Here is a 15,206-nt window from a genome sequence, read left to right on the forward strand (position 1 = left end):
TCCTACCTAAGTCATGTGACAATCAGAAGCTTCGCGGGTTTTCGAAAACAGTAGCAGCAATATTTTTTCCGATATTCAATTTTTTTTGTTTGCAATGGCTTAAAGCCCGACATCTAGCCCTTTGAGCTTATAAATCTATGATCACCTCGCTGCCTGCTTTCGTTCGTGGTTTTATGTACACAGTATGCAGCATGTAATTGGATTAAAACAAACTAGACAAAAGTTTTCGAATCAATCAAACAATACAAATTATTAGAATTTGACGAAACTCCCAGCTGGCACACAACGTTGTTTTAACGTTCATCTAACGTTATATGGACGTTATGTACATTAGATAAACGTTGAAACAACGTTGTGTGCCAGCTGGGCTGTAATGAAAAGATGACTTCCAATTATACTGAGGTGGAGAAGTTTGTAAAATGTGACCTGTGGAGGAGATCCTATTTATTGAAACAAGGTAAGCAGATCACATAGCAGATCATAATTCTATTTATACTGAGACCAAAAGATGTTTATCAATAGACATTTCAAATTATTAAAGAATGTTTAAACATAGTCATTATAAAAAAACGTTTTTTAATGACTATGGTTTAAAACACCAGCTAATTGGTTTTGAAACTCTCTATTGCATGCACACATGCATTTGATGTGGTGGAAATGGAACAAATTAATTTTGATAAATTAAAAAAGGAGAATTTCAATATTTAAGATAAGAGCAGTGCTTCCAAACGGTAGGAGTTTACGCTCCAAACGAAGGAAGATATGACGTAGTCTACCGATACCTCAACTAATACAGAGTAGTTTAACCTGAGACCAGATTGTGATTGTTTTCTGCACACCACGCTGAAGCTCTATGAAAACATAAAAATCTGACGAATATGCAATCTCGAAATCGTAAGGACCGCGTTCGTCTAAAGGGACTAGGGATGACAACAAAGTTGCGTGATTGTGTTTATGAATAGGGCGTCGTATCACCGTTTGACTCTCTGGCGCACAACAAGATTTTTCCGTGGGAGCACTATTTTCCTCGCTCAGATGTATAATTTTCAAGCGCCTTCAGAGGTTTACCGTGCGCGTAAGAAAATTATGAACAGCTATTATCAGGTTAGAGTAGTGAAGCTCGTAATATTAAAAACGATAGCATACATTAAATTACATTCATGACACCACAAAATTTTTCTTCGTTTTGTTAGCAATTTTTTTCTGCCATGTGTTTATGGAACATTGTGCCATTGTGCCACGTATACAGTGCTCGGTAGTGTTTGCTTTCATAGCCTAGCGAATAGTTTTTATTTGACACATGCTCGGCGGACGATTCTCTTTATTTTTCTTTTAGGTTTTTTTGTCGTGCATTGATTTGTGGATTAAGTTTTCAAACGCAGGTAGTTCTTGTCACGCACGTGTCATCTTCATAGATTTATAAAGCCCGAAGGGCTAGATGTCGTGCTTTAGCCATTGCAGGCAAAAAAGTGAATATCAGAAAAAATATTGTTGGTATTGTTTTTGAAAATCCGCGAAGCTTTCTGATTGGTCAAGCGGTAGAATTCTATTGTAATGTCACGTGACTTAGGTAGGATTGCCTACCTAACTAACAACGGGATACTTTTCAGCAAAAGTACGCCATCTAACCCTTCGGGCTTTATAAATCTATCTACGGCCACCTTCCGCGCCACCGTGTCAGTCACCTTTTTGAAGAACAGACCCATCGCGATCTAGCTCTTTACAAAATTAGCTTAATTAATGGAAGTTTAATTGCACTGATAATTGTTAATTTCTCAATCGTGAAGTTTCTTTTCGATATTTTGACAGATAAATCAAATATTTTGATTTTATTTTAGCATTTTTGTTTCACAAATAGATTTGCCTACAATATCAACCTAAAAATCGAATGAATTGATGGAAAAATTGACCTTAAAATGAGGATTTCCGGTCGTGTATTCTGTCGGGGGGATTTTTTTTATCTCCAAAATCACAATCAATTTTTTAGTTTTTTCAGAATCAGATTTCACTGTTACAATTACAAAGATCAACCTGCTTTCTTTCTTAATCTTTCTTTTCTGCAATTAAGGTCATAATATATTGAGAATTTTGGTTATTTTAACGTTTTTCAAGATTTAAAGTTCTGGCGAGAAAGTCGATTTTTGGCTATCTTTTTAATTTAATCGAATATTTCAATTTGGGAGGGGTTGGCAGACTTCCAGGCTATATTCTGAATCTTATTGGACTATTTTTGAACTTTTGGATCCTTTGATCCTAAGGTCCTAAGACTTAAGTCTCATGTTAAAACTCAGAGTTAAAACTCTACCCTTCCAACCTACTTTAGAGCACTTACAAATCGATTGTGGTTCAAAAACTTCCCGGTGGATTTCCCTTTTTTCTCAAATATTATGACCTTGATTGTGGTTAAACTTTCATCTTGATAAGGTCTAAAGATAAGGTCTAAGTTTTATAAAAAATCGATTCGTGATTTATTCACTTAATAATTTATATAACTTAATATAGGGAACGTTCTACAATTACATGTAATTAAAAGGGAATTCTGACTTATTCGAACGAATTTCTAAATTTTACAGAACGTTTTCATAGCTATTAGAGAAGAGAAATAATATGTGAAAAGAGCATTTTGAACTTCCGAAACGAGATCGCAGTGGCCATCTTTATTTTCAAAAGTGTGCTGGAATCAGATGAAAGAAATTAACTATAAATTGCCATTGTTAAGAATTGTGGTGCATTGATTTTTGTTTATTCAATGATATCTAAAAGAAAATGCTTTTGATGAGAAGCAATTCATTTTTACTATCCCTGATCATTTTCAGGGGGGGTTCGTAGGAGTTCGAAATACCGTTTTCCCGTCAAAATTTTTGCTGAGTCCCGGAATCCCGAAAATTGAAAAAATAATAACACCGTCACACCGGCTTGTACAGAGCAAAAGTGTACCTCAATACCGTCACCGTCTGATTTTAAAATACCGTTTTCCCGTCTCTTTTTTCGTCAAATTCCGTAATACCGTACTAAAAAAGGGCCAATCCCGTCACACCGTAAAAGTGCAAACCCTCCCTTTTCAAACATTGCCTATATAGAGTTATATTGTAGTCAAAATCGTGACTGTGCAGCGTTGCACCCACGACTGTTGTAACATGTCGCCGTGACTTTGCCTCGTGGAGCCGTGGCTTTATAGAGCTACATTGTAGTCAAAATCGTGGCTGTGCAGCGTCGCACACACGGCTCTTATAACATATCGCCGTGGCCCGTGACTTTGGCTCGTGAAGCCGTGGCTTTGCCCTCGGCATCGTGGCGCTGTGGATTCTCCTCGTAGTAGCGCCGCGGCTTTTCCTTGTGGCACCGTGGTGTCACAGCAGTGGATCATGACGTCACTGAATCTTGGCATCGTAACACGTGCATGATAGCACCCCGTAATGTCGCACTATGAAATCGCCCGCAAGTCAGAAGTATCAACGACGGTCGGAAGTATCATTTCTTGCGCGTCATTTTCTGCTGACTCAGGGTAAAAAAAAATGCGCGCGAAAAGTAAAATGGTAGATCTTAAAAAACAAACTTTTTATGGCTAGTATTGGAAATTCAGGTAATCGATTCTTACTTTACGGCTCTGCTCCTGGAAAAGGGAAACAGATATTTCGGGGAAATGGGCTTGTTGGCTGCTTCTGACTTTACTTATGCTTGGTATAATTTTGTAATTTTGTGCTGAGTAATCTCCTCGTATATTAATTCTTAAAGTTGCTGTTAAGGCCAAAATATTGACTGAAAATCTTCTTTTTTTTTATTGTAGCATATAATATGGATATCATCATAACAACATAGTATTTCTCAATCTTTCTTACAGATTCTGAAATTCTGGAATTTGACATGAATATGCACAAGAACAAAATGAACAGACAGGTAAAGTTCTACAATCAGTGCCATAATATATTGGCACTTTTGGCTAATTTACCATTTTTCCAAAATTGTAGATCGAGCGAGAATGTCAATTTCAGGCCTTCAACTTAATTTCATCAATTATTTCGATCTGGAAGGGATTTATTGGTTTCTAGGCTATATTTCAAGCCCTACTGGAGCATTTTTGAACTTTTGGATCCTCACATCCTAAGGTCTTTAAGTCTTAAGTCTAGCGTGAAAACTCAGAGTTAAAACTCTACCCTTCGAACCTACTTTAGAGCACTTACAAATCGATTGTGGTTTCAAAACACTCCAGTGAATTTCCCTTTTGTGCCAAGTATTTTGTGACTGATTGTAGATTTTCTAATTTATAAGTACTTTGCCTATTCAGACTAACAGGACAACGTCAACAGTTCTAAATTCAACAGTTTCAGTCTATTATTATCAAAAAGGATCTGTGTAAGAAAATTTTATATTCCTCCATGGCAACTCCATGAATTCCAAACTCAAAGAAAAACAAGGTTTTGTAAGGGGTTATCCTCCTGTGTTGCAGTGAAAATATATTCAATTCAATTCAACAGCTTTTTTTTAATTGAGAAAAATTACATGGGTGTATTGCAGAAAAATCATACTGTCAACTCTAACTTGGTTCAATTGGTCAAAACATGGGACTGTTGATAATCTGGTCTGTATTCTCACGTACTACTGATAAATCTCTTTGACAACAAATTTGTTTTGATAATTCAGCCAAGTTTATCAATCATACTTTCTGTCCCGATAAGGATAATAGCCTACCTACATCTGACAGTCGGGTTCCACATATTAATAATACAGTAATATATGTACTACGTTTATGGTAACGTTTACAATCTGATATAATTTGGCAGATTTTTCAAAATATAATTATAAAAAAAATAAGTATTATGAATAAAAGAAGTTTAGTCCAATTGATGTATAACAGTAGAGTAATGTTGGGCCTCAATGACAATAAAGATTTTCTGAAAGATTCAATTTTGTTGTTCTTTATTTTGCTTGTTTTTGATTGATTTTAATTCAATATTCAAGTGAAATGATTTTGGATATTCTGTATTCGTTATTCTTTTTTTCTTGCTTCATTGCAATATTTTCTGATTTATGTGTTTTTGTTTGGATGGACTTTTTTTTAAAGAGGATGACCTGTTGAATATATATTAGTCAAGATGTTGATTCTTGACCCTGGTGTTGCTAATAAGTAAAGAATTTGTTGTCTTTTCATTAGCTAATTTATAATGTTTAAAATAATGATAATATTTTTTATTTGTATTTCTATTGTTTAGTTAGCAGAAACTTTAACAAAGTCATTCTCACCAATCAAAAATCATTTTGACTACCTATCAATTATCAGAATCAATCAATATAAAAATCGATTGGTTATTGATCGGTCATCGGTTGAAAAATAATTATTGATTGTATCAAGAAGGGAGGTCTGAATAGGCAAAGTTTTGGCGCTACAAAGAAAAGCCATAGTGCCACAAGAAAAAGTCACGGCACCACAAAGCAAACCTACAGGCACCAAAACGTTATGTTACAGAGTGGTGGATGCGACAAGGAAAAGTCACGCCACCATGAGGGAAAGTCATGGTACAATGAGGCAAAGCCACAGCGCCACAAGCCAAACCACGGCGCCACAATGATATGTTACAGAGTCGTGGGTGCGAAACTCCTTGTTCTTTGAGATTCTAAAAAAAAATTCAAATTATAAATTGATGTACCTGAGAAATTGAGGGCCAGATTTCACTGGTATTTTGGTAATCACTGGTATTTTCTGCTAAACTTCTCCGGTCAATATCCGCCATTTTGAATTTCAAAACAAAGAATTTTTCTTCATAAACCAACCAAAACCAAGTTATAACAGTTTGAAATTCTGGTCTGTAAATTTCTGTTCTTTATTTTACACCTTTCCCCCCAAGGTTCAGTGTGATATCTTGGGAACTGTTTGAGCTCTGATTCTCAAAATTTTTTTTTTCACCCCTAAACCCCAACCACATATCTAAATAATAAAAAAATCCAAGACATAATGATCCCACTTCATACCTTCTAGGGGTTTTCTTAGCTGCAATTGCTCTTAAAAAATAACGATGTACACTCTAAAGACAATACTGCTTCTTCAAACAATATTGCTGACCTATGGAAAGGATTATTGTATCATTGGAGCTGGACCATCTGGTAAAAGCCTTTCCTTTATGTAAATCTAATAGTAGGCCACTATGCTCTATAGTCAGTCTCATTTGGGAGAACACGATTATTAACTACATATACTTCCTTTTTTGGTCTTTTTCATTTAAGTTATTGTGTAAAAAGTGTGCCTGAACTGATAAATGGGCTCACTGACTTAGACACAATTTTCTACACAATATACTTACCAGATTTAAAGAAGCAAGATGTACAGGACTGTCTACTGTGTATCATGATAGCTGGGAAAATATGAGTTAGTAACATCTTGTTTTTTAATGTATTTCTTATTCATTTTTAGGACTTCAGATGGGATACTTTTTAGAGAGAGCTGGAAGAGATTACATCATTTATGAAAGGGACCCTTCACCAGGTATCCTTTGAAATGTTTTTTTCTGCAAATTTTATTTAAATCTAGCTAATTGGCTGGCAATAGTGTATTTTTTGTCACTTACCAAATAACCACCAAAAAACTTTTGAATGGTTTGTCAATATGTTTTTTCTTTGTAAATTTTTTGAAGTAGAATGTAGAGCTGTAGTGGGTCAAAATTAAAGATTTAAAGTTTAAAAATTAAGTCTAAAATTTTAAGCTAGGATATCTGCTTTCTAAATATTCAAACTTCAATCACATTTCCAAAATATGGTCAAAATTTTGTATTCATCTTAAAGAGATCTTAAGAAATTGCTAAAAACAGCTACCTATCTTTAAATGATTGAAAGATATTGTTGAAATTGAAAATTTTGAAAAAGAACTTTGGGGAAATAAAGTAGAGATGTTAAAGTTTTGTGTTAAAGTTTTGCATGCATCAAAGATTTTTGTAAAACTACACATCTCTTTTTGCCATTCCTAATTATAAACTAATTATGTTTGTTGTATGGTGAATTTTCCCCAATTATGTATAATTATGTATAATCATTTGACAAAATAAAACAAAAATAAGCATGTATGTCTAAACACTAGACGCATGGCATACCAAATGAATAGGGCTTGATTTATAGACTACAAGCTATAACTTAAAACCCTTTACCAGACAGGCTAGAGAAATGACAAAAGGGTGTAGAACGCAGAACTCACAAAAAATACCTCGAAACAAAGAAATATCCTAAGAGCTGCCAACATCAACAAACTTTGCCTCAGCTGTAAAAGCTCTCAACCTATTTTCAGGATGGTTTTACAAAGTTTATCCACGTCATCGCACTTTGATTTCATTGAATAAGAGACACACAGGTAAGATGAAATGTATAATAGTATCTATCTTTCATGAATAAGCACATCTTATAAGAAAATCAAATCAATAACACTCAATTGAAGGCAATTTATCTCTTGGTAATAAATTTCTACAAAGTACACAAGGGGTGGGTAGTGTTGCACTGTATTTTAGAAGACAGGTTTCTGTAGTCCATTATGACTCTCAGGTACCTAATAGCCCCCCCCCCCTTTCGCTTATTATATTTTTGAAAATTTTCTACCCCCCGCTTATTAGTTTTGGGGAAAATGTTTTGGAAAAGTTCCCTCTTTTGTCCTAATTCTGCTGTATTAGGCACGCAGGGCATTTTTTACCTTACCCCCCCCCCGCTGATTAAGATTTGAGATTTATCCAACCCCCCCCCCCCCAACTTATTCCAACCCCCCCGGCTATTAGGTACCCACGAGTAGTTGAACCCTTCCAATCAATGTTACTTTCATTTCCACCCAGTGTTTATTTAGAAATGAGTATTATTATAAGTCTAAACAAAGAGACGAAAAGAGATAGAAAGATGACCTGTAGAAGAGTTGAATTTATAAATCTATTAAAAAAGTGTCAATTCTATTTAAAGGAAAACATTATGACCTTCGATTCTTTTAAAACATGCATTTGTTAACTGGATCTTTGTACTATTCCATGATTCATTTAAAGGTTTCCACATTTGTTTTCTTCCCTTCAGGCAAAACAAACAAAGAATTCAATATGCGACATGATTGGAATTCTTTGATCAGTGACAATGATGATCTATTGATGACAAAATACAGCAAAGAATTTTTCCCTCCTGCTGATACCCTTGTAAGGAAAATAAAGTTTCAGGAAATCATTATTTTACAGATCAAACAGTCATATTATGTATGTAGCCGGACAGAAATCGAGTGGACACAAGTGTTTGTAACTTTTGGTGCTCAAACTGCACTAGTAAAAGAATGACGAGATTCTTGAATCTATGTGACAAAGTGAGAATAAGGAAAATTAATGAAATTGTTGACAAAGTCATTAGGGACACTTGCGTCTAACAATATAAATTGATCAACACAGTCCACCCTGGTGCAACATCACGAAAAAGTTTTTAACACTCTGACTAGAATTTTCTTAAAATTCAATTATTTTGAAACGTAAAGGAAGATAAACTTAAATTTTGATGTATTATACATTATTTTCAGATTGATAAAAATGATATGATGGAGAAACTTTAAAGTCTCTTAAACCCAAAATCTTCGGAAAAACAAACGCCCAAAAACAAGGCTCTAACTACCTAAATTCCATTAATTTTCACGCGCCTTTTATTTTCGCGCAGAATACGTGCGCAAAAGTAAAAGGCGCGCGAAATAGGCCTATTTTCGCGCACTTGGCCGAGCGAAAATAAAAGGTGCGCGAATTAGTGATCGTTCTGAACGTGTAGAAATCTCATCTAAGGGCTCTTTTGATAAAATGGATAAGACGCGCGAAAATGAAAGGATGCGCAAATAATCTATTTTACGAGCTGAGCGAAAAATAAAGGCGCGAAAGTTAGAGGCGCAAAAATTAACGGAATTAAAGTATCTAAAAAGAATCAACTTCTCTTGACCTTATTCACATTGTGCAATATTTTTCAGGTTCAATATTTGGATGATTATGCAAGAGTTTTAAAATTGAAAGCACAGTACAACACCAATATTTTGAATGTCACTTACTCAAATGAAGACAAAGCATATACATTAACAGATAAAAAAAATAAAGCCTATAACTGCAAAGTCTTAATCGTAAGGTACAGTGCACTTTGAATAATACACTCTTCTCGAGATGCATAAATTTATTGTTGTCCTCGTTTTCAAACAGATTTCATTGCTATAAAATTACATATTCACAATGATAATTGTGTTGTTTACACCTCATGAGACATTTTAATTTTAATTTCAAGTACTTTTGTTTTAGGGTTAATGTTTTCCTTTTGGGAATTTAAATTGGTTTAAATGTATGATTTCATAGCAATGAAATCTGTTTGGAAACGAGGACAACAATAAATTTATGCATCTCGAGAAGAGTGTATTATTTAATCTCGAGAAGAGTGTATTGCTGTTTCCTAAGAAAACTATAAAAAACCAATTTTCTTGTAATGATTATTTTCATTGCATTTGGATTTTAATGTACGTGTGTCGAAAGACTATTCCACCTACCGTGAATCATTGTTTTGAAATGGGCCATTCCAGAAAATTTTTGTTACCCCCGTCAGACGACGTACAATTTTTTATTTTTCTAGCCTCATAATTTTCCCGAAAAAAGAAATATAATAAATGAAAAATCCCGATGAAAATCCATGTACATTCGCAAAATGCGTCGGAAATTCCACTCTTTTTTGCCGTTTTTAGTTCAACTTCCTTCAAAAATCATACATTTTCTTCTCTCGCTTTGGAAATTTTGAATTTTGGAAACTTTTACCTTTGGAAATCCCGTGTCATCCACCCCCCCCCTGTTACAGAAAAATTCTGAAATGGCCCAGTAAGCTAATAGGCTATTAATTTTTCTTTCTTTAATTATTTTAGTACTGGAATATGGGTTGAAAACTATCCGAAAGAAGTACCTGGAATTGAATTAACAACTGTAAGTAACCATAACAACAGTTTACTGGAAAAGAAAGATTTACTGAAGTCTGTCTCAATATAATCTGATTTTAGTGATATAAAATACCGTACTGTACTGTGAAATCATGTACAGTTGACGCTCTCTAATTCGACGTTCTACTATTCGATAGGCTCCCTTATTCGATGAAATTTAAAGTCCCCGTCAACAAGAAACTCTCATAAACGACGTCCCCTTATTCGATAAGCTACCTTATTCGATGAAATCCCCCTTGAAGATCGAATTAGAGAGCGTCAACTGTAGTTTTTCTATTTGGTTGAGTCGCAGGAGGCTTTTAAGGCCCATTTTCGCAACTATAGACGCTTTCAATGAGCGCCCCGTCAGCACCTTGAACTGACTACCCAATTTCCCTCACATGGCATGTGTTGCCCCAGGTGAAGGTTCATTCACTTGCCAAGTGAACTGCTGCGAGTGGTAATCGAACCTCAGGCGCCTGTGTAGCAACCAAGGTCAATGACCACTATACCACAGCGCGTAGTTGTAGAACTTGTAAAATGTAATCCTGTTTGAAGATGAATATTCTAGAGTTGCAATCTTAAAAATGATCCTGTTTCAGAGCATAATTTTCTAATCGTATTTAATATCATTACAGGGATACCCAGAGATGTCAGTTGATAAAGATGATTATGATGGGAAATCGGTTTTGATCATTGGTAGAGGTATGTCTAATTGATTCAAGATTTATTTCATTTGTCATACCCATTATCAAACTAAGAACATTGTCAAAACACAAACCCAAAAAATCAGTAAGGCTCAGAATCAAGTGGTTCCAACTTTTGACAAACAGGCCTTGTACTTTTTTCTGACCTGTCCAAAAAAAATTCAATCCTTTAACAAATTCTCTTTAAATTTAATGCGTTATGCATTTTCGCTAAACGCTCTATTTTCTGACTGATTGTTTTCAATTTTCTCCTTATTGCTATCTAACTTTCATCATCTGGTAGGTTCTTTCAGCATCTAGCATCCACGTTATAGAGAAGCTTATTTCTTTTAACTGTATCTACCCTTCAATCAAACTGATTTTACTACGCGAAAAGTGAAGTTTTTCGCCATAAAGTTTTCTCGTTCAGTAAACCAGTAAATACCGAATATTTAATTTAGATTAATTTTTTGTCTTATATCCGGCATTTACTTAGTCTGAATCGCAGACCTCTACAAAACAGGTAGTATAGGTCTGCTTAATGATCTACCAACCGCTTTCCGGTTCGCAAAGGAAATCTTGGCGAGTTAATAATTTGATTGACATTGGGCTTTTCCAGAAAAAATCGTGCACCCCCTGTTGAGGAGGTGCATTTCCGTTCCAAGGGGGTAAGGTTTGAAATGCAGTGGAATTCCATAAGGGTAGACGAAAATCCGTCAAAAATAAGCGGAATTCCAAGGGGGTAGTGATTGAAAATTTGTAAAAATTCGGAATTCCAGAGGGGTATGATCCTAAAATTGCCTGGAATTCCAAGGGGGTAGGTCACAAAAGGTTGGACCTCCTCAACAGGGGGTGCACGGTTTTTTTCTGGAAAAGCCCATTGATGTGTGCGCAAAAACGATCGTTTTGAACGTTTTCAATAGAATGTTTGTACATTCGAAATTCGAATCCCAGACCAGAAAAACAAAACAGAAAGAAGGCAATTTGATGCGCGCATTTTCTACAGTCTGTAAATTTATTTTCGACTTTTGCTTTTATAAGATATTTGGTCTGTAAATTCATCAAAACTTTTCCGTCAGCTCTTCGGTCGAAACTCAAAAATACAAATATGAACAAAAAAGTGAAAGAAAACAACCCAAAACAGTCACCCCAATCTCTTCAAAAGAATTGACGCTAAGTACATGAAAAAGATAAACACAAAGGCCACACAGTATCGAAAAGTGAAATGCCAAAGCTGAAGAAAAGTTATTTGTTTTAACATTCAAAATATCTGACTAGGGAACAACAACACTCCCTTTTGTAGAATCATAAAGAAATAATGTCAGAAATATTCAATATAACCCCTAAAATGTATTGTATATACAACTAAAATACCTTGAAATAATCTGCAAAATATCTGTAGAACTGACAAAACAATTATCTGGAGCCAAAGTGATCAACGAATCCAGTGTGGTAAAAAATTATACACTCATACAAGTCCAAATTCAAGCATCAAAATGTAGTTTTATGAAGCAAGATACATCACATCAGGGCACTTAAATTCAATAAATCTAATTTCTAATCTTTTACAAAATCTCCACATTAAACAAGGAGGAAGAAAAACAAGCAAACTTCTTTCCGCCTACTTTCTTTTTGAAATCCAAATATATTTTCCAATCTACGATTTGGTACCTCACAGAAAATTTAAACATTACGTAATCTTATATTATACTTGTAGACACTCGCCAGCTAAAAATGTCTTTAGCCGTATATCGGCTAAAGGCGGCAAATCTCTGGACAAAGGAAATATCGCTTATTAAGCATCCTCTATAAGGAGCACGAATCCGTTAGTGGATGCCAGCAGCCTAGCATTTACTGGTTTAATGAACAAGAAAATTAATCAATTTTCTCAAGCTCTTCAAATATCACAGAAAATGACTCTACTCCAGAAAAGTATTCAAAAACGTCAAAAAGCGACCCACTACCATAGATTTATAAGGCCCGATCGGCTTAATTTCAGGCTTTTGCCTGCGATGACTTAAAGACTGAATATCGGAAAAAATATTGTTGCTATTGTTTTCGAAAACTCGCGAAGCTTCTGATTGGTCAATCGCTGAAATTCTATTGTAATGTCACGTGACTTAGGTAGGATTTCCTACCTAACTACGGTACACTTTTCAGCAAAAGCTTTACATCTAGCCCTTCGGGCTTTATAAATCTACTATGCCCACTACCACACCAAGAAATTTACAGAAGAAGAGAGCAAAATGCAAGATTATGAGATTTCTCTATATTGATCATGATTGAAATTAAACATTATTTTCAGGTAATTCAGGATTTGAGACAGCACAGCATTTGCTTGGTTATACAAGTATTACGCACATGATTTCTAGAAGTCGTTTAAAGTTCTCTTGGGAAACACATTACGTTGGCGATGTCAGGTATTATTCTTTTGAAATCTTTATGATGTTGCTAAGGCAACCTAACCTATATAACATTAGACTCTAGGTTATTTGAACCATCGCATATGTTTGAAATTTTTGGTCATACCCAAATCAGGTAGAACTCGCTTGGTTGAATTAGAATTAGTCACTTACCCTCGCCAATAACATTACTGACTTTGAAATCTCATTGCAAAGCAATACAGTAGCTGGAAGAGAAACTAATAATAATGGCTTGAACACTCGCTCTGATTTGCCGATAATGGCAGAATCTGATTGGTTTCCATGAACATTCAAATATCTCTTTAAAACACAAATTTGCACCAAATATTGATTTTTAAATGTGCTAATGTTTCTCTTTTATCCATAGGGCAGTGAATGATGGACCCATAGATACGTATCAACTCAAGTCAATGGATGGACAAAATGGTACAAGTCCACTCAAAATTGTTTTTGTAGTTTCTAAATTTCGAAAATCTAAGAAATGTTTCATTAATCCCAAAGTTACTTTTGCAAGCAATAAGATAGTCTTTCAATTTATATTAATGAGAAACGATGAAAATTACGAGTAATAGCCATTAGGTTCTTATTAAAAAATATGTATAAAGGTTTTTTTGCCTTTCACTTAACAGAGATAGATTTGCGACAAGTGTCATTCAACCGAAGTGCAGCCGATGGAAAGATTTACATGACAAGACATTGGGGCAATGAAAACACTGGTATGGTTTAAAATTTCTTTTCGACATCATAAAAGGGTCGCAAAAACCGTCTAAACCAGCTAAACAGGTGTAAAATTTTCAAAATTCGGTCACTCAAATGATCGCTTTTCGAATTTTTGCTTTGGACATGCCCGTCACCTCGCAAAAACTAGTACCCCCAGGCTTAAATCATACTTCATAATCAAAGACTACACTCTTTTTCTGTATAATAAGCATAACGTTTATAAGCATACTTTGGTTCAAATTCAGTAAAAGATAAGCATAATACTAAGCATACCTCCAAGCTGAAATGTAAAAAAAATTGTGCAGCTTTTCTAAAACGCTGACCTTTTTAAGGTTACTTTTAAAGCTGTTTGAGCTTTCTTAGATCAAAGATTTTCTTTTGCGGCGCCAAATTACAAAGAAAACTTTCATTCTTTGAGCTGAATCAATGTTCTGACTTTTAAAGATTCGAAATTTTCACGAACCAAAAGAAAATCAACAAATCGAAGTCTAAGCATATAAATAAGCATAAATTTAGGCTGAAAATGAGATTTTGCTAAGCATATTGTGCCTCGACCCGATTTTCCTGTATGGTTATAAATACAAAAGAGTGTAGAGTTTTCTTTTAACTTTGCTTTCTGATGATTTCTATGATGTTCTGTGAGGTAATAATCATCCACTCAAAAATCTTTAAGTAGACTTCAGACTACGGTGGCCAAAGTATGAATTACACACGCTTTTTTTATAAGATCTAGTAAATTTTGGCTCAGACTGGGCTGTTCTTAATTTTTCGAAATTTTCAGGCTTAAATGTCCTCACGATGTTCTTAGTTTCTTTGCTTAAAACTGAGGGTTAAAAATCTCTTGAAATGTACTAAATTCAGTACTTTCTTTGTAATTTCTGAAATCCGATGCTCATATTGTTCTTAATTTGTTCTCAGGTTTTGGTCAATTTTCAGCCTCGTGATCTTATAAATTTGTTCTTAAAAAAAACGTGTCAGGAATGACCTTTTTCTTGAAATGAGAATTTAGCTGAGAAAAAAATTATTATCCAAAGGAACTATAAAATCCACATTATTTTAATTTTGAAGATAATTCAGCAGATCGATTGGGATATGACAAGGTCTTACGATGCACAGGTTTTACGGTAGGTTTACAATTTTTATTGATCTGATATCGAATATAATTTCTGATAGAGGGCTCTCAGTAGCGTAGCCAAGAGGGGCGCAAAATTTGTGTAGGAGAGCAGATTTCTATGACACTGTAAATCATCAATTAATACCATGAATATAAAATTACAGTGTCATCAAAATCTGCTCTCCTACCCAAATTTTGCGCCCCTCTTGGCTACGCTACTGGATCTGGCGTCTATCTTATCCAAGTCTGCCATACACGACTCGAATTACATGTAGTCTCTTTAACTCGAACCCTATATGACTCGAATGTCTCCCTAACTCGAGCAAGTTTTATGGTCC

The 15,206-nt window shown here is 34.8% G+C and overlaps 1 protein-coding gene across 1 annotated transcript in view; it reads left to right on the forward strand.

Moving 5' to 3' along the window:
* LOC136804618 (FAD-dependent oxidoreductase domain-containing protein 2-like) overlaps positions 1–15,206 on the forward strand; it is a 44,813-nt gene that overhangs the window by 20,439 nt on the left and 9,168 nt on the right. Inside the window, exons 2-12 of the mRNA XM_067061222.1 lie at positions 5,975–6,099; positions 6,407–6,478; positions 7,271–7,333; positions 8,032–8,147; positions 8,948–9,099; positions 9,875–9,932; positions 10,564–10,630; positions 12,917–13,031; positions 13,402–13,460; positions 13,664–13,750; positions 14,823–14,878. Coding sequence (XP_066917323.1) covers positions 6,012–6,099; positions 6,407–6,478; positions 7,271–7,333; positions 8,032–8,147; positions 8,948–9,099; positions 9,875–9,932; positions 10,564–10,630; positions 12,917–13,031; positions 13,402–13,460; positions 13,664–13,750; positions 14,823–14,878 — 933 coding nt within the window. The 5' untranslated portion in view covers positions 5,975–6,011. The remainder of the gene's footprint in view (positions 1–5,974; positions 6,100–6,406; positions 6,479–7,270; positions 7,334–8,031; positions 8,148–8,947; positions 9,100–9,874; positions 9,933–10,563; positions 10,631–12,916; positions 13,032–13,401; positions 13,461–13,663; positions 13,751–14,822; positions 14,879–15,206) is intronic.

The sequence above is a fragment of the Clytia hemisphaerica genome, unplaced genomic scaffold, assembly GCF_902728285.1.
Source record: "Clytia hemisphaerica strain Z4C2 unplaced genomic scaffold, Clytia hemisphaerica genome assembly, whole genome shotgun sequence".
Lineage (NCBI taxonomy): Eukaryota > Metazoa > Cnidaria > Hydrozoa > Leptothecata > Clytiidae > Clytia > Clytia hemisphaerica.